The 21716-nt window shown below is 46.3% G+C and overlaps 1 protein-coding gene across 2 annotated transcripts in view; it reads left to right on the top strand.

Annotated features, from left to right (window-relative positions):
* The window catches only part of MVB12B (multivesicular body subunit 12B), a 177504-nt gene that overhangs the window by 46905 nt on the left and 108883 nt on the right, over positions 1-21716 (top strand). For both annotated transcript variants that reach the window (XM_033191261.1, XM_033191272.1), the window contains exons 3-5: positions 8485-8592; positions 14029-14125; positions 20172-20301. In XM_033191261.1, the coding sequence (XP_033047152.1) occupies positions 8485-8592; positions 14029-14125; positions 20172-20301 (335 nt within the window). The remainder of the gene's footprint in view (positions 1-8484; positions 8593-14028; positions 14126-20171; positions 20302-21716) is intronic.

Consider the following 21716-nt stretch of genomic DNA (forward strand, 5'->3'; position numbering starts at 1 on the left):
AAAGTGGCTGCACCCTGTTACAATCCCACCAGCAGTGCAGAGAGCTCGTCCATGTCCTTGCCAACATTTGGATTGCCTGTCCTTCTAATTGTAGCTACCGTAGTGGTTCTAGAGTGGTATCTCATTGTGGTTAACTGCTTTTTGTGCTTTCTCTCATTTAATGCTTACAAATAATCCTATGAGGTAGATATTATTTCTATTGTCATCTTTAGGTGAGGCTCAGAGAGTAAAAGAGTGACTTTGGAAAAGCCTAGTATGTAAGTGGCAGAGCTGGGACTTGAACTCGAATCTACCCAACTCCAGAAATCCAAGTTCTTGCCTGCTGGGATCATCAGGGAGGTTGTAGAGTGGCAGGTTCTTTCAGCCAGGCCCTAAATAATGAGAACATTTCAACAAGACAGATGGGAGAGGTAGCAACACGAGCAAAGGCAGGGAGACCGGAAATGGTGGGGCACAGTTAGGAAAGACCTGTCTGAGGAAGGAGAACTAGAGTGGAGAGGGGGTACAGTATCAGGAGGCCCAGAGGGGTGCAAGGCCAACAGGACTGGGTGGTCCGCTGTGTCCCTGTGCCCCGTGAGTGGAGAGGACCACCTGGAGACTGAGGGAGATGCATTGGTCTCAGGGAACAGGTTTATGCTTTTCATTTCTTTTGCTAAAAAAATGAGACATTTCAGCTGAAAGTATAAGAAAATGTTGCAAATAAAATCAGAACCGAAAAACAATTGAGAGTTCCTGCACTCTTCACTGCATTAGTTAAATGCCTCTTCCTTTCACTTGATATTTGTAGAAAGCATCTTGGGCACACCACCTGTTAGGGAGTCCACGGATGGTTGGATTGGCTCCTTGCCTCTGCTATGCCCACCCTGCTCTTATTGAGTTTAAGTGGCTCACAGTTGGCCACTGTCTGGCCTGGGCCAAGTGCGTGTGTTTCCACCGTGGATGATCTAACATACCCAGAGGCCTTTGAACTTCATTCTCGTTCATCGTGGCAGCCAGATATTTCCTTTGGAATGTCTGCAGGATTTCCTGGCCGCTTTCATTGCTCTCTGTCTGCTGAGTACACCTTTGAGTTGTGGGTGGGCTCTTTTGAAACAGCGGGGTGTAAACAGATTGATGAAATTGGTGGTTAGCTTGTCTTTTGAGAGTTTCTCTTTGGCAAGGAGCACTCAATTCCAACGGTGGAAAACCTCTAACGGTTGAAATGATTGACTGCATAGCTCCTCTTTAGGTGGCTTAGTTGGACAGCTGATTTACAAAGTGCTTCTCAAGTTTAAATCCAGCGGATTTTTATTTTTCACCCCATCAAATGAAGTATTTACAATTATTTTTCTTATAAAAGCTATATATGCTCATTACCAAAAAAGCAGAAATGCAGGGGGAAAAAAAGAACATTAAAAATACTCATAATCTCAACTGTGCAGAGCCAAACAGTGGTTAATGCTTTGCTTTATATTTGCCTAGATCCTTTTCTATACAGATAATTGTTTTGAAAACAAAATATAGGATTGTACTTTATAAACCATGTTGTAACTTACTCTTTCTCCTGAACTTTCCGTGTTAGTATGTGTATGTGTACAGTTGTTTCAAATGGCTGTTGAGTCTTCTATTGTGAGGATGTCCTCTAATCATTAGAAATTTATCATCACCCACTCTTGCCTTTATAAACTGAGCCTCAATAAACATATCAATAACACTTACCCTGTCTTACCAGGCTCCAGTTACAGAGCCCCATTTTCTGTTCCTTTAATACAACAACTTTATTTCTACCCTAGGGTCTTCACAGTAGCTGTTCCCCAGGCCCCTGGCCCCCAGATCTTTCAGGGATTAAGGGAATCCCTTAAACCAGGGAGACTGCTCACATTTAACGTCAGAGGTCGTTTTACAGTGAGCATGTCTTACAGGCCAGCCGCAGGTAGCCAGTCCCACTGTCCAGTGGGCTGTTGAGGGCTTCCTGAACGCACATCATCCTCTGTGACTGCTGCACAGTGGTCCAGAATGTGACCTCTGAACTCAAGCTACTGGAAGCAATCAGAGACCTGGGCTGTGTGAGAAAAGGGTTTGTAGAGCCCTGTGTGGGTTCTGCGGCACTGGCAGCCACCATCCCAGGGACTCCCTGGGTGCTGCAGCTCCGCCTCCAGGCATCTGCATGTTGAGTTCTGATGAACTCTAGCAGTGGGGAAGGTTGGAATCAGCTGGACTTGCAGCTTTGGACATTGTCACCCACTTGGGAACACACTAACAAGCTAACTAGGAGTGAGATTATGTTGCATTGCTAGTCACGTCCCTGATGGCAGCAATAGCAGCAGCTTGCCTAAAAGAAATAACAAATTATCACACTATCTTCCGTGAGATATTTCTTTTTTGCTTTTACTTTAACCAAGTGCTGCCTGCATGCACAGTTTAAAAAATCAGAGTGCTCATAAGAAAATATAGCAGCCCCTGCCCTGTCTCCCCACCTTCACTTTTTTATTTCCCAGAGGCATTTACTTTCCACCTTTTAAGATTTTTTTCCCTCTAGTACTTTATCTTCATATTTCTAAATAATTTTATTATATTCCTTATTTCTTGATTATTTTCTTCTCTTATAATCTCCTCCCATTAGGCATTATCACAATTTTTGGTGGATTAATGCTCAGTGTTCACATAGATTACAATGCAGACATTGGGTACCACTGAATCAAGTAACATATTAGGAGTGTGTTCTTTCTCATACAACCTTTTATTTTTTCTTGGAATTAATCAAACTTGTTTCATTCATTTGAGGAGTTGTCCAGGTGCCTATTGATTTTCACAGTACATTCTTAAAAATGTCTTTTTAAGTTTTAAACTGATTCTTTTTTTTTTTGATCAAATAGCCTTAGGTGCATTGTTTTCATTGTTCTAAATGCTCTAAGGCGGTTGTCACATGCCCATCCCTATTTCTTTCAAACGGGAAAGTGCAGTTCTAAATGCTCTTCCCTCCACATCCCTCCTCCCCAGAGGCTGCTGCCCTGACGCCTCTTCCTTTCCCAGCCTGGGCCTGGGCGTGCTGCTGTCGCCTGGCTGCTGTGCTGTGTGGATTCTGTTTCCTGGAGTTTATGGTTTCCTCTTTATTGATTTAATCCTGGGTTCTGCTGATGCATCCTCCGGTAGCTTCCTTAGAAAGGGCCCCTGGGAGATAAACTTTTTAAGTCCTTGCACATCAGCAAAGGTCTTTATTCTACCCTCACACTTAATCGATAGTGGGCTTAGGTGTGGAATTCCAGAGTTCCTCAGAATTTTGAAGACATTGCTATCTTGTCTTTTAGTTTCCAGTGTTGTCGTTGGGAAGCCTGATGCAAAATGATTCCCGTTCCTTTGTATGTGACCCGTTGTCTTTCTCTGCAAGTATTTAAGGTGCTTCCTTTATCCCCAGTGTGGTGGGATTCTCTGTTCTTTCGTTTTGGAGTGGGCCTTTTTCATCCACTTTGTGGAGACACTCAGGACCTCTTTAACACAGAGGCTCCCCCTCCCCTCTGTTTTTTATTTTAAAAGTTCTTTCTGAAACTTTTTGTTAGCTGGATGTTGTCTTGACCCTTCAGTTCTCGTTCCTATAATTGATCTCTTCATCTTTGTACTTTACCTTCTGGAAGATTTTCTCAACTTTCTCTTCCAGTGTTTACAATTTCTAATCTCTTTATATTGTCCTCAAATTGTTCCTTTTTAAAAAGGTTTTCGTAATACTGTCTGTCCTTGTTTGGTATTTGCAGTCTATTCCCTCGTCCCTCTGAGGATTTAATTACAAACTGCGTTCTCTGTCCTGAGCCGGCACTGTTTCCCCCTATTCTCTGTGCTTCCTTCAAGCTCCCTTTTTTCTATTTTGGGCCCTTCTGTCATGTCTGAGCCTGTCCCCAGTGCCTGGTGACTCTTTGTTGTGGGTTGGGATTTAAGATGGAGGCACCAGCTCATGGGCTGGAGCCCTGTGGGTGGGGGGCCTGTGGCTGGTGTGCTACACAGTGGGGCGACGAGCAGGGAGCTGGCTCAGGGATCATGGCCTGGTCCACCCTGGCGCTCTCCAGAGACAAAGCTCTCAGTGTCCAGTGTTCAGGGGAGGCGGTTGGAAGCAAGAAGGAGGGTAAGCGCGGGTGGCAGGGAGGGGCCTGCAGTTGCCATTCAGTGTGCGCGCATGGTTACTCAGTTACCGTCGTTTCCACTCTGAATTGCACCTCCTCCCCCACCTCCTCCCGACCTCCAACCTCCTTCCCCACCTGCCGGTGTTGTAGAGTCCTGAGCCCGTGCTGGGTTCCTTTCTGCAGAAAATACACCTGAAACGGGGGTGGGCACCTGGGAGTCTAACCCCTTTGTTTATGAACATGTTTCAGTCCACCCAGTTCAGCCCTAAACTTGTACTTGCTCCCCTGCCCCTACCCCAGTGGTGTCTGGTGATTCTGGATCCTCGGCCTCTGCTCAGTATCAGCTCCCATGGGCCCCTTAGGTCACAACCCCTCCACTGGCTAAATCCCTTGCCTTCCGCCTTCCGCAGCACCAGGCCTTTGTGCTGCCTCTCCCGTTTCCCTCTTCATTGCGGAGGCTTCTGCACTCTCCATTTGATTGTTGGTTTAGAAGAATCCTGGCAGGAAGAGAGATAAACCATGTGTACAGTCCGCCACTGCCTAGCCCTGGGGCCCTCCTGCTCCCCCTCAGAGACGGCTCCTACTCCCGGGGAAGAAATGCTAGGAGAGAGGTTGTGAGAATGTGTGAGTGTGAGTGTGCAAGAGCATGTGTGTGCGTGCACGTGTGCACATGTGTATATGAGGCCCTGTAACAGACTCTGAAGGTTCTGCAGTCAGCAGACATTGAATTGTCTTGGGAACAAGGCAGCAAACACACAAGATAACCAAAAGAGTAGGCGGCCTCTGTGCTGAAATGGCTGTGTGCCTCAGAGTGGTGGTTTTGAAGGGGAGTCACTCAGCTCAATGGATTAAATCCTGGAAATTTCATTTGAAAAACTTCCCATGACCTTACTTGGGTAGCTGGTAGGGTATGTGGCTTTCACACTGCCCTGATTGCAGAGTTGACTCGTTCATTTATTCTCTCAACAAGGTTTGATGGAACCCATCCGTGTCAGGCATTGTGCTTGGCACAGGGGGTAAAATGGCAAGCAGAACAGGCACTGCCATTGTCCTTGTGAAGCTTATAGTCCAGGGTGGGATAGCAGGGGGAGGGCAGATGTTCCTCGTACAAGTATATCATTTGTGTTTGGAAAGACCAGATTTGGTCCCAGAGATTGGCGCTGAGCCCCAGGACAACTGAGGACGTTTTGAATCCTGATGTGGCCTGACATCACTTTCAAGGCTTGTTTCGCCAGAGCAGATGGCCTCTTTTTTGGTTTAGAAACATTAGCGCTGTCTTTGGAGTGCTCATGCACTAAGGCGGGCACTTTGCATGTTCGTGGTCTCCTGTGTCCCTGGCAGTGATGCCCGCAGGGAAAGGCAGCATGTCCACTTTGCAGAGGAGGACAGGACTGGTTTAAGCTATTGGGTCTCAAGTTCAGGTCCGCCTCTGAATTCCATGCTGCTCATACTGCACGCAAAGCATTTGGTCCTCTACCCCACACCCCACCTCCCCGCAGCTTCCTGATGCTGGGACCTGAGGCTGACTGCTGAGTTTGTAAGCTTCTGCAGCGCCACCAGGAGGGCGTGGGCACTGTCAGGTAGACCCTGCCTTGAGTCAGGTGTGAGGGCTCCTCTTGGCACTGTGACTTCAGCCGCATAGATAGATTGTTTGTCTTGCAGATCATTAGCTCTCCTGACTTGGGATGGGAAGAATTTAGGTTATTAGGCACCTTTATGTGACTGGGTTGGGGAGAAGCCTCTGGGTACATCTTGTTGCTGTAGGAAAGACAGGCCAGAAATACCCTCCTTGTTCCACCAGGGCCGCCTTCCCAGTGCTCTCAAGGAGCCAGGAACTCACATCTCACTCCTCATCCAGTACCTGGTCCTGTGGGTCCCTGAACCATCCAGACCTCCGGGACTGTTCCAGAGCCCTTCTCTGCCCAGCACCGCCTTCCTTGGAGGTTAGGGGAGGTTCTCTCTCTCCCTCTCTCTCTCATTCTTCCCACCTTACCTCCCTGGGCCCCTCATTATACCTTTACACACTTCCACCTCATCACAAATGAGTTTTGGCCCAGGTCAAAGCTGGGCCTTTGGTCATCCTTTTTTAATGCTTCTCAGACAAGAACTGGGGGGCTCTAACTGCCCAAACAGTGAAGCACGGGCTCAAACAGAGGGGCCCACACTGCCAGCTTCCCCCATTACATTTTCATTTCTCACTGTGAAAAAGGACAACTCTAGCAGTGTGGTGGGTGGAGAGAACCATCACTGGCAAGTCCTGGAGACCTTTCTAGCCTTAGGTTAGAATGCACACCACCCCTCCCTAGCATTTCCAGATATCCAAACAAGCCCTTCTAGACTCCCTTGTCTCTTGGAAGGTTAAAGACACAGCTCCCTCTCTTCCAAGGCAGCTTGTGGTTCCACAGCCTTGGAGTGTCCTGCAGACAGTTTCTGTTTTTGAAGGTTTTTCAGAAAGTATGCATTTATTATAGAGAGATCATGTAGGTTCCCTTATCCCCTTTGTTTAGAGTATCTTTTATTTTTACATTTTAGTGGTTCTGAAATTGGGATGCATCTTAAAACAGATGCATGTGTTTGGATATGGTACTATGCCTTTTTGGTGTGAAGGGGTGTTCCCCAAATGACTGCTTCCTAGAATTGAGGAAATACAGTAAAAAGTGCGTTGGGAGACAAAAATCTTTCAAAACATGGAATCCATGGGAGAAAATGAGCATAGGGGGTCCTTGGTATGTAGGAGCTGGGACCACTGCCTTAAATCTCATGCTTCCCGAGAAACTGTATGTGTGACCATTATGGGAAAAAATGCTCACAAGGCCTGACCCCCATTCCATCCTGTTTCTATCTGTGGGGGTGACATACTTGGAGCAAATAGTTCCTAAAATTATTCCCATACCATTCCTCCTTCAGCTTTCAGGTCAAATATATTTGCATCTTTATCATAAGGGCCTTTCTTTTCCTGTTGTTATATTTGCTAATTTACAATTGTTTGGTTTGAAAAATAAGGATTTTTTTTTTCTTTTGCCTCCTGGCCTTTTGATTTTTCTGAGGCAGCCTCAGAGAGCGTGGCTGTGGTGGGCTCCAGGAATGTCCTGAGGAGCCTGAGCCCACTGGGCTGGGGTCCTGGCTCCCGCCTCTGCCTTGAGTGTGTGACAGGCAGAGGCCATCCATGTGCTGTGGGGCTCACGTAGAGCCTGCAGTCGGTGTGCAGGATGGGGCTGAATCGGGGCAGTTTTGTGTGAAGAATGGAGGCACTTCCAGCGGTTTGTCAGGATGGGCAGGAGCTTGTCAGGTCAAGGACTGGATCCCAAAGTCTAAAGCTCAAAAGGACAACCCAGAAGGAGTCAGAAAGTGAACTGCTCAGAGACCTCCTGCAGGGTTTATCCCAAACTGGTTGTGGCTCCTCAGTCTTCCTGGATGCCCCTCTTTGCGGTGCTTAAAGGAAGGTGTGCAAGGTTGATTCATACTCTCACAGGGAGGCTGAGTCAGAAAGCAGACCAAGCCCTGCCCAGCGATTCACAGAGCAGTCTGGAAAGAAACAGGAAGAAAGCACCACCTTCTTCTAGCCTTCTCCTCCTCCTCTCCATCTCCTTTGCACTCTGTCCCACAAAGCCTGGTCTTTCATGTGAATATCCCCCACCCAGCCCCAGTCTAGGTCACAGGGGCTTCGATACTCAGATCAAGTCTGGCTGGCGTCATTCTCAGACACTTCCTAGTAGAGAATTTCTACAGCTGCAGATGAGAAAATGACTTCTTATGGAGACTAGAAACAGGGAACCCAGTGAGTCTTGTTTTGTTTTTCTATATCCTGATCCAGTTTCTGACCTTGAACACCACTCTCAGGCTTGTACCGAGAGGACGCAGGGTGGAGTGAAATGTCTCTGGCCTCCCTCCCGCCCAGTCCGGAGGAGAATCCCATTGACTGAAGCACCCAGCTGGCCCCAGGGCCCTAGAGCAGGAGGCTGTGTCACCCTCTCCACAGACAGCGCCCCCCCAGGTGGTTCATCACACCCACTGGACTCCTTTCTTCACCCTGCACCATTCCCCCACTGCGCCCCTGAGTAAGTGGTAATAGCCACTTAATGTGCTGACTTAGCCAGTCCCTTCTTGGTCCATTATGACAAAAGTTGCTCTTTTCTCATTAGAGCCATTTCTGTCAGGGTGTCTTTCATCAATGGCTTCCCCAGGGACAGTATTTTTAGAAGCTGTATTTTTCACACTCTCCCTTTTCCCTTTTTGGAAAATCTCATCCCAGTGCCTAGTGAAATGAACTAATGAGATGCCGGGAGATCCCAGGCTGGTGTTAATTGGAACAGGCACAGAAGAAGTGGCCCACACACACCTTCGGTTCCTTCTTGCCTTACCTGCGATCCTTTTCTCTGTCTCTCCGGTGTAGGTTGCACAGACAGCAGATGGTGTGGATGCTGACCTCTGGAAAGACGGCTTATTTAAATCCAAGGTTACCAGATACCTATGTTTCACAAGATCATTTTCCAAAGAAAATGTAAGTCCAGTTGTAGTTTCCATTTGCTGAGTGAGCACAAGTAATTTACATTCCTGTTTGGAATTTCCTCATTTTGTTGTTGTTGTGGTTTATTTTCATTGCCGTATTAATTTATCTGTGGTTTTAGTGAACTGGGTAGAATCAGCAGCCAGCACTGTGTTTCATTTATTAACAGTATTATTAACCACGTACCCAAGTGTACCGTGAATTCCATTAAATTGTGTTCTCAAAAGGAAACCAGGAAATTTCTCTCCCAGCTTTCTTTGCCTACCTTTCCTCCAAGCAACAAATCACAGGATAGTGCGGCAGTGAGAATTCTCCAGTGGAGCGGGATTTAATGCTGGCCAGCAAAGGCAGCCTGGCTCAGGGAGGGTCCCTGTGACTCCACCCCATCCACAGACATCATGCCTTTGCTTCCACAGTGACGTTTCCTCTCTGAGTCTCTGTGTGACATATTGCATTTCATTATTTTTGTAGGTAAGTATCCACTCATGCAGATTTCTCTTACTATGGTTTTTTTTTTTTTTTTTTTAAAGTACTCGCACCTGTAAATTAGGAAACTTTAAAGATACCTACTAAGGTTTTTTTTTTTTTTTTTTTTTTTAAACATCTAATAAGGTATTTTAATAGATGGCTTAGAAAAAAAAGGAAATAGTTTTGGTGAGTATCTACTCTGTACAAGGCCTGCCCTGGGCACCTCATTCTGTCCCCAGATAATCTCTACAAGTGGAAGTTCCTTTCCATTGAAGAAACCGAGATCCAAGAGGTGACATGCTTGTTCAAGGTTACTTCTCTTCCCCAGCCCCAAATAGGGAGGAGTTGGGATTTTCATTTTCAGGGCTAACATTTTATTTTTGGCCATATGTTATTGTCTCTTTGTCATGTAAATTTTATTTTGGGGAATATTTTTATTGATTTATTTATATAAATTATATTATAAAAGTAATATTTATTTGCAGTTAAAAAGAAAAAAACTGAACCCAGACAACAAACATACTCATTCAACAGCATGAAAGGGGGAAAGCCTTAGTCCTCGTCTCTGCCACCTGGCCCCGCAGGCCCAGGGTCCCATCACAGGGTCCTTGTGTGTCCCCTTGGTGTTTTCTGAATGTCGACCATCATGTGGCTCTCTGGCTTGTACTCTTTTCTGCCACCTATTCCTGTTGTTTGTGGTTAATTCTTTGGTAGGAGAATTATTCTGAACAGGACTGGGAGAAAAGTCGTTGCTTTATTTTTTTCCCCTAATTACAAGAGCAATATATGCTCATCGTAAAGTACAGAGTTTATAATGGAGTCAGGGAAAATCTTGACACAAAAGTCTGGAAGCCTTTTCAATTCAGGCTTTTGAGTGTATTTTAAATACCAGGAAGGTGGCAGGGCTGAAGAGTGGACAAGGGCACTGTGAGCTTATAATGAGTCCCTGCAGGTCCCCCAGCTCGCTGAGCAGCCTGAGGCACCCAGGAGTGGGCTGAAGGCTGAGTAGAGGCTTCACTTAAAAATGAGTAGAGGCCGAAGAGGCTTCAGTTAAAACTGGCCTGAGGACAGCCATGATCTCTGTGATCATTTTTTGTTTGTGTTTTCATTGCATGAAATCAAAAACACTATGGGGTGTTGGTACCTAGGCTAGCAGAGTCCCTGCATCCCTTGGAGTGGGGACAGTGACAGGTCTGAATGTGACAAAGAGAAGTCACTGGGGCTTGTTAGCATTGAGTGTCATGGGTAAGTGTATTAAAGAAAACCCGTTGATTTCGTCAACATGTGTTGAACATTAAAAAGATTTTTCTTGGGTGTGATGAAGGGATGTAAGAAGAGGACAAGGGCAGTGTGAAAAGCCTCTATCTCGCTTTTGAAGCAGTGAAGGAGATAGGTGTGTGGTGCATACTGTTTTTGGAAAAAGAATGAATGGATCCAATAGTGGGATCCAAACGATCGAGTTCCAGCAGTTGGCAGGGGCCCACTTGCCAGCTCAGGAGTGGAGGAGGAATCAGAATATTTTAATCTGTTACAGCCAGTCTATGCTGGTCCTATAGTCCAAACCAAGACTTTGCAGAGCATCATTTTTTACAGCTGTAAAGGAGGGATGTGGGATCTCAAGACTGGACAGATTCTTAATTAGGTGACTTGAGACTCCCAATGTAGGAGTTTTGGGAGACTCCTTTGGAACCTAAATTCCTTTCCCCCAATAATGCTATTAATACAGAAACCTGGCTTTAGAGTGACATTGCTTCCTGGGGAAGGATCGAGATTAATTGCACTTTTCATGCCCTGTACTTTCTGCATTACCTGTAATAATAATGTACATATATTAGGTAGGGAGGATATTAAACAGAAGGATTTATGAACATTTGAATATTAAGTTGGTTATCTGTGGCTACCTTAAATGCAAGGTTGTCAAAAATAATTACAGTATACTAGCAAATACTGGCTACCAGAGACAATATAAATACCCTGAGTCAGTGCATATTGGGCTTTTGGCATGAATCATTTGCTCAACAAGGATTGGGAATACGTTCTTCATATTTATGAGGAGGAAATGAAAGAGAGCACAGATGGGGGAGGGGAGAGGAACAGGCAAAATTAATGGTGTCGCAGACCCACTGTATTAAACCCAGTACAGTGGCAGCCCCGTGTAAGGAGGGACCACACTTGGGCTGTAGGGAGCTCTGACAGTGCAGCCTCCCATTTTGTATGCATGCAAGGGTTTTTTGATGCTTTGTTTTTAATGGCCACACCACTGATGTTCAGGTTTTATGATCAGGGACATTTGTAGGGTGTGTGGAGGGTGAGGTCACTAAGTGGTTTGCAGTTGACTTCTGTAAAACCCAACTTGTCAAGTAGAAGACATTTGAGAAGGATATTGATGAATGCCCATCCATCTGCAGGGCAGGAAAACATGCCTAGTTGTTAATTTCTCAATGCAGAAAGCAGTGATGACATGGAAAAGCAACTGCCATGAAAAAAAATTATGATAGATTAGACCAGGCGATTCTGAAAGCAGCTGATGTTTGCAAGTTAGGTTAACAGTTCAAACCCTTCCTACACGGTCAGAGATTTATTCCGTGTTCTGAGGGTCCCACTTACCACTCCCTAGCCTGCACTGTACATTGCCTTCCTGAGGCCCAGCTACCTGGAATATCAGAATATCAAATTGTTGGCAAATGTGATAGTTCTGAGAGGAAGAAACGGTTTCCTGATGACTGTGCCATAAAAACACTAGTCGTAGGTTACACTTGCTACTTTGACCTTCCTAGTTAAATTCTAATAATTTGTTTCATTTGTGTACTTTTGGTTCATAATATTTATTAGTGTATATCAATATTTTTGATATTTTTAATCATATAGTTTAGATATGACATCTCAGCAAACCCAACTTGATATATGTGTGTGTGTGTGTGTGTGTGTATATATGTATACGCACACACACACATATGAAACGAAGTCTCCCTATCGCCCAGACTGGAGTGCAATGGCACAATCTCAGTTCACTGCAGCCTCCACCTCCTGGGTTCAAGTAATTCTACCTCAGCCTCCCAAGTAACTGGGACTCTAGGCACCTACCACCACACCCAGCTAATTTTTGTATTTTTTAAAGTAGAGACAGGGTTTCACCATGTTGCTCAGGCTGGTATCAAACTTCTGACTTCAAATGATCCACCTGCCTGGGCCTCCCAAAGTGCTGGGATTACAGGCATGAGCTACCATGCCTGGTCAGTTTTATTTATTTATTTATTTATTTATTTATTTTGAGACAGTGTCTCACTCTTGCCCAGGCTGAAGTACAGTGACATGATCTTGGCTCACTGCAGCCTCAACCTCCCAGGCTCCAACAATCCTCCTACTTCAGTTTCCTGAGTAGCTGGGACAACATGCATGAGTGCCACCACACCCAGTCAATTTTTTTAATTTGTAGAGATGGGGTTTCGCCATGTTTCCCAGGCTTGTCTCAAACTCCTACCCGCCCACTTTGGCCTACCAAAGTGTTGGGATTACAGGCATAAGCAACAGCACCCGGACTCCAGTTTGATTTCTGACTCTGAGTGGCCCAGTTGAAAAATGTGCACCCGAAATTAATTTATTCAGCAAGTAATTACTGAGCACCTGTTGTGTGGCAGAATCCATGCTAGGCTTGTATTTATAGTAGGAACAGAGATAGTTTTGGTCTTCATGGTTCTTAAACTCTAGAAGCAAGACAGATATTAAGAAAATAACCCCACAAATTGATAGGGAGGGGAAAAGAGAGTGCCAAGAGGGAACACACACCGTTTAGATGATAAGAACTCCCTGCTTGGCTTTCAGAGACATGGCACACTGCAGGTGGAGGTGGGATCTTGGCTCCCATGTGCAGAGATGGAGGTAGCAGCCCTTCTTCTCTAAGCAAGATGGAACAACAGCCTCAGAAGTTGCTGTCCAGGGCAGAGTGATGGTTGACCAACTAGATGCTTGTCCAAGGATGCTGAACAAGTAAATGGAGAGCATGCTCACACTGGGCCTTGGGGATGAGGCACTTCTGCAAAATGGGCACGTGGAGTGCATTGCTAGTATCCTAACAGGACAGATTTGGGATTTGAGCCCATCATTCTTTCCTTAACTGGCTCTGACTAGAGAGGGGGAACCAAGCTGCAAATTACTCTGAAGATTTTAATGAAATCTCCAAAGTGCCCCCACATATTTAAGTTGTAGGGTAGATATCGTTAGAGCTCATTTCCAGCTTGAAATGCACGCTGCAAGTGCCGGCGTGTTTGCAAAGAATTCTCTCTCGCAATTACTGAATGTGTACTGTCTTCGAAAGATATTTGTACACCAGTTACAGAAACTGCGCACTGTGGACCCCATATACTACCACTAAATAGAAACTTTAGGAGGCCCTTGTGCATGTCATTTTAGAAGACGTGTAATATTGAGGCAGCAGGACTTTCACTCTGTGTTAGTTTATGATTCTTGGGATTTTGTAAAATGTATCTAGCAACTGAAATGTGTGTCAGTATGCAGACTGGTGATCACTTAGGAGTGTGATTGGTTCCCTATTAGGTTTAGATGCAGTTCTGTCCTACGAGTGCCTCAGGAATTTGCTCTTCCTAAAACCTCCTGGCCTTGAGATCTGATGCTCAGGGCTGAGTGGCAGCCTGGTCCCGGGACGTGTGTGCACAGCTGCCCTCTGCTGGGTTATGTCTAAAGCATCTCCTGGGTTGCTCCTGCCTCACCAAGGCTGTGTCTGAGTGAGTGGCTTTGAGGTTCTGCAGATAAAACTCCTTCCCGGGGGCCACACGAGTCCCTGTGTAACCACTGGGGAACATTAAGTGTCACCTACTCTAATTAACCTGCTGTCATAAAGCTGCACGAGTCATTGTGTTAAATATGCATCTTGAAGCCAAAATGGCAAACCCACCACAGGCGTGTTCAGATTAATAGTCTGTATCTCTTTTCTTTCTTCCCAAGAGTCATCTGGGGAACGTGTTAGTAGATATGAAGCTCATTGACATCAAGGACACACTGCCTGTGGGCTTCATCCCAATTCAGGAGACAGTGGACACACGTGAGTCATCCTTTAGTAGCACTCATCACAATGAGGGTTTTCTTCCTCCAGATATATTTCTAGGTGTTTTTTTATGTGCATTTTTCTTCAGAAACATTTTCGGAGGTCTTACTGCATGCCCATGAACAAACCCTGCTGCTTTTGATGTGTGTCTGGCTGGGTTCTCCAAGGAGTTTGCAGAGTATTCTGGGTAGTGGCATGTAAATGAGCAGAACGTCCCTTTCTTTTAGAATGGTGCTCCCTGCTGAATGGACTCACTGGGGAACGGAATGGTGAAACTCGATATAGTTTGTCTTTAGTCCTTGCTCTGGTGTTGCTGAAGCCAAGCTTGGCACAAGACGCAGAAGGAAGCAGAAAGAAAACAATCAAAAGACGCCCAGAGAACACAAAGCCAATAATGTGCCCATTTGGGGCCCATAGAGCAAACAAGAAAAGTGAGAATCAAAAAGACTGCAAATTAAAATTCATAGGTTCGAATTGGACTGAATATTCTGACCACTGAGCAGGTCCAAGCAGAAGTGAGTCACTGAGGAATCGGCAGTGTCTTCAGGGTGCTGGAGCCCTTGGAGCTTCTTGACCCGCACATGAGTTATTAAATGGTGCTGGAAAACCTCTGGTGATTCGGCTTCCTTGTTTTGGTGTAATTTAACTTACCTTGTTTCATTTTTAATCACTGGTCAGCCAACTTGATGATATCTACAACAGTGAAGTAGTGAATACAAAACAAATACAGAGAATCCTTTCATTATGACTCAGGGTTTGTTTATTAAATTCTGTCTCATTTTCTGTCTCATACTTTATTCTCTCATAATTAGCCCACGTTGGTCCCACTATTTTTTGCTGTTTTCTTGCTGGCGCTTCATATGATATGAACCAGAGTTTCTGTCTCTACGCAGATCCCACCTAACTATTATTTTCATGAAACCAGCAGACCCCGTTGTATAGCATATTTTTGTTTTCGTGGTGGTCTCTTCACGTTTAGACATTACATTGCTTTTTGTCATTTATGATTTTATGTATTACCTGATAATCATAAGAGCTGATACTTAGTATGCATTTACTGTATGCTCACCCCTGTGAGAAATGCTTTACCTCCCTGATTTCATTTAATCTTCAGAAGACCCCTCTTATGAGACGGGCATTATTATACCCATTTCAGATATGAGAAAAATGAAGCACACTCACTCCTTAGGGATTAAAGAACTTGGCCAAGGTCACGCGTCTGGAACTGGAGGAATAACTAGAATGCTCACATACGTCTTACTCCAGCTACACTTTTAACCACAGCACCACACTGGAAGAGCATGTGTATAAGCACATTTTACAGATATTTTTATATTAATGTATAGGGTTTTAAAAAATTAAGATATAACTCACATACCATGCACTTCACCCATTGAACAGGCACAGTTCAGTGACCTTTAATAAAGGCAGAGTTGTGCAACCATTATTGCACATTATATCACCCCCAAAACCCATTGTCAGGATATCACCCCTGTACCCCTCAGCAATCACTCCCTTATTTCTCTCCAACCCTCACCTCCCCACTCCCCAGCAGCCCTAGGCAACCACTGATCTACTTTCTATAGAGATTTGCCTATTCTGGACATTTCATATGAATGGAATCATACAGTGTGTGGTCTTTTGTGACCAGCTTCTCTCTCTTAGCATAATGTTTTCAAGGTTGGCCCATGTTGTAGGATAGATCATTACTTCATTCCTTCTTATCGCCAAATAATATAACATATGGATATACCACATTTTGGTTATCCGTTCAACTGATGGATATCTGGGTTGTTCGTACTTTTTGGCTGTTAGGAATGAGGCTGCTATGAACATTCGTGTACAAGTTTTTGTGTGGGCTTATGTTTTCGTTTCTGTTGGGTATCTACCTAGTCATGGAATTGCTGGGTCACATGGTAACTTGGTATTTTTGAGGAACTACCAAATGGTATTTCAAAGGAGCTGCACCATTTTTTATTCCCACCAGCAGTGTCCGTAGATTCCAATTCCTCCTCATCTTCACCAGCACTTTGTTATTGTCTGTCTTTTTGATTCTAGGCATCTTAGTGGGTATGAAATGGAATCTCCTTGTGCTTTCTGTTTGCCCTTGTCTGATGACAAATGACGTTGAGCATCTTTTTATGTGCTTGTTGGCCATTTGTGTTATCTCCTCTGCTTAGGATCTACAGTCTTCTCAAAGACTTAGATCACTTTCCTCCTTTTCCCCTGTGTTTTTCACAGTTTTAAAATTTGCATTGGTGTTCATTTTTTGACAGTGAGTTGACTTCAGATGTCTCTATATTGATGTGCTGTGGAGCCGCAATGGGTTTTCCATTCTGCATTTTCCTCTCGGTTAGTTGGACCAGTTCACTGAGTCTGTCCTGTCTGGACTTGGGGACCAGCTGCTGTGGGGCCCAGGGGTCTTGGTTGGGAAGTTTCTTCGCTGTGACTGGGAGTGCACAGGTTGCTGCCCCAAGTGTGGACTCTGAGATCGGTCCTGGGCCCAGTGCCAGGTGCCTTGTCACACAGGAGGGTGGGCAGCAGGGAGCCTCTTCATTTCTGGTTCTAGCAACATTTCCTGGAGGCTTTACCTGGGGGACAGAGGAGCCCAAGCTGACCATATAAGCCTTATGGTCAGCTCTGTATCATTTGAGAGCATTCAAGGCCCTGATTTTATAAAGTCAGCCAAAAACAGGAGACTCCTGTAATCCATTTAAAATATAGTTTGTGGCCGGGCGCGGTGGCTCAAGCCTGTAATCCCAGCACTTTGGGAGGCGGAGACGGGCGGATCACGAGGTCAGGAGATCGAGACCATCCTGGCTAATACGGTGAAACCCTGTCTCTACTTAAAAATACAAAAAACTAGCCGGGCGACGAGGCGGGCGCCTGTAGTCCCAGCTACTCGGGAGGCTGAGGCAGGAGAATGGCATAAACCCGGGAGGCGGAGCTCGCAGTGAGCTGAGATCCGGCCACTGCACTCCAGCCTGGGTGGCAGAGCAAGACTCCGTCTCAAAAAATAAAATAAAATAAAATATAGTTTGCTGTAATCCATATAGCACTGAAAAACTGGAAGACTGTTTGTTTTAGTAAAGTACTGTGTACTTTCTCTGTGTTCATTAGCATGACTGAACACATTTCTATTGACTATGTATAATATGTTTACTTAAAATTAGGCCTGCTTAAGCATGTGTAATTAGTGGCTCCATCTCTTACCCCGAGTTTGCTGCAGACGGAGGAATGGAGCCAAGAGCAGTGTGGCAACAGCAAGTGAAACACCCGGCATTAGTTTTCTTTGTGTAAAGGTCTCATCTTCTTCACGCCTTCTAAGGCCAATCTGAGCAGCTGATAATCTTTGAAGGTGCAGAGTTGCTGTGAACAGCGCCCCCCATTCCCCAGGTTGCTGTCCCAAGTGTGGACTCTGAGGTTGGGTCTTGTCACACAGGAGGGTGGGCAGCAGGGGCCTCTTCATTTCCAGTTCTAGGTTCATTTCCTAGATGTTTAGCAATGTTTAGGGTCTGGATTCAGAACGTTGTTTCTCTCCGCTGGTAGATCTGCTCTAGCCCTCAGTTTCTGTGCCTGAGGAACGCACAAAAAAAAGCGACCCTACCCCCCTAAAAATATAATAACAAAAACAATTCCACTGATTTTCTTGTCCCCCTCCCCACTCCTGGCCCCTATAAGAACCCCCAGGCAGGGCTGTACTTCCCCTCATTCTGTTCCTCGATTTGAATGTGCTGTTGAATGTCTTACTTCCTGCCACAGAATTGCAAGGTCTTGAAACCCAATACCAAGCACAGGCATAAATTACACGCTAGAGGCTTACTTGTCAATAATGACAGTAAGGGCCGGGCACGGTGGCTCAAGCCTGTAATCCCAGCACTTTGGGAGGCCGAGATGGGCGGATCACGAGGTCAGGAGATCGAGACCATCCTGGCTAACACGGTGAAACCCCATCTCTACTAAAAATACAAAAAAACGAGCCGGGCGAGGTGGCGGGCGCCTGTAGTCCCAGCTACTCAGGAGGCTGAGGCGGAAGAATGGCGTAAACCCGGGAGGCGGAGCTTGCAGTGAGCTGAGATCTGGCCACTGCACTCTAGTCCGGGCGACAGAGCGAGACTCCGCCTCAAAAAAAAAATAATAATAATAATAATAATGACAGTAAGATCCCACACAACTGTTCTTTACTGAGCACTTACTGTGTGCCAGGCACTGGGCTAGGTGGATCATATGTGTTGGCACAGTGCATCCAACCCACATCCCTGTGGGGTGGGTTTCATTAACTCCCTTTTACAATTTACCAAGACTCAGAGAAATTAAGTAACTTGCCTAAGGTCACAGTGCCAGAAAATGTTGGTGTTGGGATTTCAACCCAGATCTGTCTGACTCGTGTATTAAATGGCTGCAGTTGGTTGAAACTCAGGCTTAAAAGCACAAACACACACACACCTCCCGTTGGTCAGCACTGGAGGTTGCTCAAGCACCAACTCCTTACTCTAAGGCTTGATAAGTAAGAGAAAAGAATTATGTGCTTATCCTTTTTTTCCTATACAAAATTTATTTCAGGGAGACCAAATAGTTGATGAAGGAAAGTTATTTTTTATATATAGAAGAATTCTAGCTAAAAAATGCAGAAGGAGGCTGGGTGCGGTGACTCACGCCTGTAATCCCAGCACTTTGGGAGGCCGAGGTGGGTGGATCATGAGGTCAGGAGTTTGAGACCAGCCTGACCAACATGGTGAAACCCCATCTCTACTAAAAATACAAAAATGAGCCAGGCATGGTGGCACGCATCTGTAATCCCAGCTACTCAGGAGACCGAGGCAGGAGAATCACTTGAACCCGGGAGGTGGAGGTTGCAGTGAGCCAAGATCATGCCACTGCTCTCCAGCCTGGGTGACAGAGTAAGACTCCATCTCAAAAAAAAAAATAAAAGAAAAGAAGCAGAAGGAATGACAGAGTTCAAAAGTTACCATTGTGAACCTTTAATAAAGCATGGATCTTAGCAACAGTCATCAGAGGGTGAGAAAGTACTCAGAGGATGGCAGTGGGGGAACTGTATGACCGAGGGCCCAGGCCGACACCAGCAGAGCTCAGCAAGAATGGCCCAACCAGACTCCAGGACTCACCATATGACAGCCTAGACTTACACGTGCCCCTGGACAGCGTGTGCATCTAAAAAACCTAACCTGAGTCTAATCAAGGCTTTAGCTCTGTCAGTCTACAGGAGGCACAGGGGAATGACCCGATTTCTCCAACCTGTCAGTGCCCTGAAGAAAAGGGAGCAGGAGTGGTTGTTCCAGAGTCAAATGGTCTGGGAGGCCTGACACCCAGAGGCAGTGCCTTAGCATCCTGGGGATCCGGATGCAGACAGACTGGAGAAAACGTGAATGTAGGCTCTCTGTTGGATGATACTCAGGAATTCTGTTCGTTTTGTTAGGAATGGTGATGGCATAGTGGTCTTTAAAGAACAGTGACCTGGATGCCTACTGAGGTATTGATGGCGACATGACGTGGTGTCATCAGGGATTCATTTTAAATATCCAGCAAAGCTGCAGGGGTGGGAGGAGAGGAAACCAGCTTGTCCGTTGTGCACAGCATTGACACTGGGTGACGGGAACACATGGATTCATTCCGCTGTTCTCTCTGCTTTGGGGTATGTTTGAAGATTTCTATGATAAAAAGCAGAAAAGAAAAGAAGGCCATGTGGTGAAATGTGTTAATGCTCAGGGCATCAGCGTGCACGTTTCTGATGGCTGAGCAGTGAGCAGATTGTGGTTGCGGCTCTTAGAAGCCACCCGGATTTACTGCAGGGTGTGCGGTCCCCTTCTCAGCAGGGGATGTCTAGGTTGAGTCCTGCATGCAGAGCAGGGTGACTGCAGCCCAGGGGAAGGCAGGCAGCAGAGCCCAGCCCTTCTGTCTAGCAGCTTAGGTGACCTGCCACTTCTGCTGCCAGGCACAGGGTGTGACAAGGGATGTGGTTTTCAGAATAGAGATGGTGGGATCTCTGGAAAACTCATACCTTTTCTGTTGTCCTTTCCTTCAGAGGAAGTGGCTTTTAGGAAGAAGAGGCTGTGCATTAAATTTATTCCACGGGATTCAACGGAAGCTGCAATTTGTGACATTCGGATCATGGGCCGGACCAAGCAGGCCCCACCTCAGTACACGTTTATCGGGTGAGTCTTAATGATAGGACTCTCAGCTGCTACTCTTCCATGAGAGCACTCAGGCCGCTCCAGGCAGTGAGGTCCCAGAGATTTCCATGTGGTCCCCAGGCTCTCAGCCGTGGGCCTCTGTCAGCCCAGTGCTCCTCGCTGCCCTTCCTGCTCAGCTGCGGCCTCTCTGCGCCTGGGCTCGCACTGCTGACTCTACCTTAGGGCCTTTCCTCCCCCGCCCTTCTGCGCATTCGGCCTTGAAGCTCCTCTGGGTCCTTCCCCGACACCCTGTGATGCCACCAGCCTCAGCTCTCCACACTCGTTATTCACCCTATAGGAAAGGTCACAGGGACCCATTTTGTACCATGGGGCCAAGGTCACTGGATGTGGTCATGAGTGAGGCAAAGGCCCTGCTGTCACAGAGCTGATGTTCGAAAAGGGACAGACGAGCAATAAACAAGAAAATAAATGAGCTAATTCCAGACAGTGAAGAAAGTGAAACACAATGGTGGAGTGGGGGCCTCTTCCGTGAGGGGGTCAGGAAGGTGACACTTGAGCAGAGACCTGAATGTCAGAAAACCAGCCATGCACAGATGTGAAGGCAGGGCCTTCGAGGCAGAGCAAGCAGAAGGAGAGAAGTGGGAATGAGCATGGCATGTTCTGGGAGCAGAACGCAGCCCCATGCAGCTGGAAGAGCCAGGGAGAGTACTGGGACAAGGGCGAGGGTTGGCAGGACCTCCTAGGACATGGCCTGGAGTTTATTCCAAGCACACTGGAAAGCCAGTGGAGGGCTCCAAGTCAGGAAGAAACATAAATATTACACAGCTGCATGATAATTCCCCAGTAAGCAGAGAACTACTGAGGCCTGGGCCCGTTTTTGTCTTATTTCTTCAGTAGCCTCAGCCCTGAGCATGAGCCTGGCTCTGTTGCGGCTCCATAAATACTTAGTACAGTGAAATCCCAGGGTTTCACTTAGGGCTCTGTTGATTGTAAGTGACAGGAAACCCAACCCACTTTGGCTTGAGCAAAAGAAAGAATTTGTTGGCTGGCATCACAGAAGAGTTGGGGAGGCAGGACCGGCACGCCTGGAAGCGGAAGCTTGAAAGCCGGCACTGGGTTCTGGTTTCCCTGTCTCCCTCTGGCTGTGGTGCTGGGCCCTGTTCTGACATGTTTCCCCCTCAAGGAGGCCTGGTACTGCAGTAGCTCCACCTGCTTTTCATCCAGGTTCAAGTCCAGAGGCCAAGAGCAAGTCTGTGTTCCTGCTAGTTCAAAAGAAGTTCTAGAATTTAGTCTCATTGGTCTTGATTGATCTAGGTAGGGTCATGTGCACCCTGGGCTGGTCACTGTTTTCGGGAAAATTCTTCCATTGACCAGGCCTGAGCAGGAAGTAGGATTAGCTCCATGGGAGCTCAAGGACTAACCATGACTGGTGCTGC

Source organism: Trachypithecus francoisi, unplaced genomic scaffold (genome assembly GCF_009764315.1).
Source record: "Trachypithecus francoisi isolate TF-2019V2 unplaced genomic scaffold, Tfra_2.0 Contig01585, whole genome shotgun sequence".
Classification (NCBI taxonomy): domain Eukaryota; kingdom Metazoa; phylum Chordata; class Mammalia; order Primates; family Cercopithecidae; genus Trachypithecus; species Trachypithecus francoisi.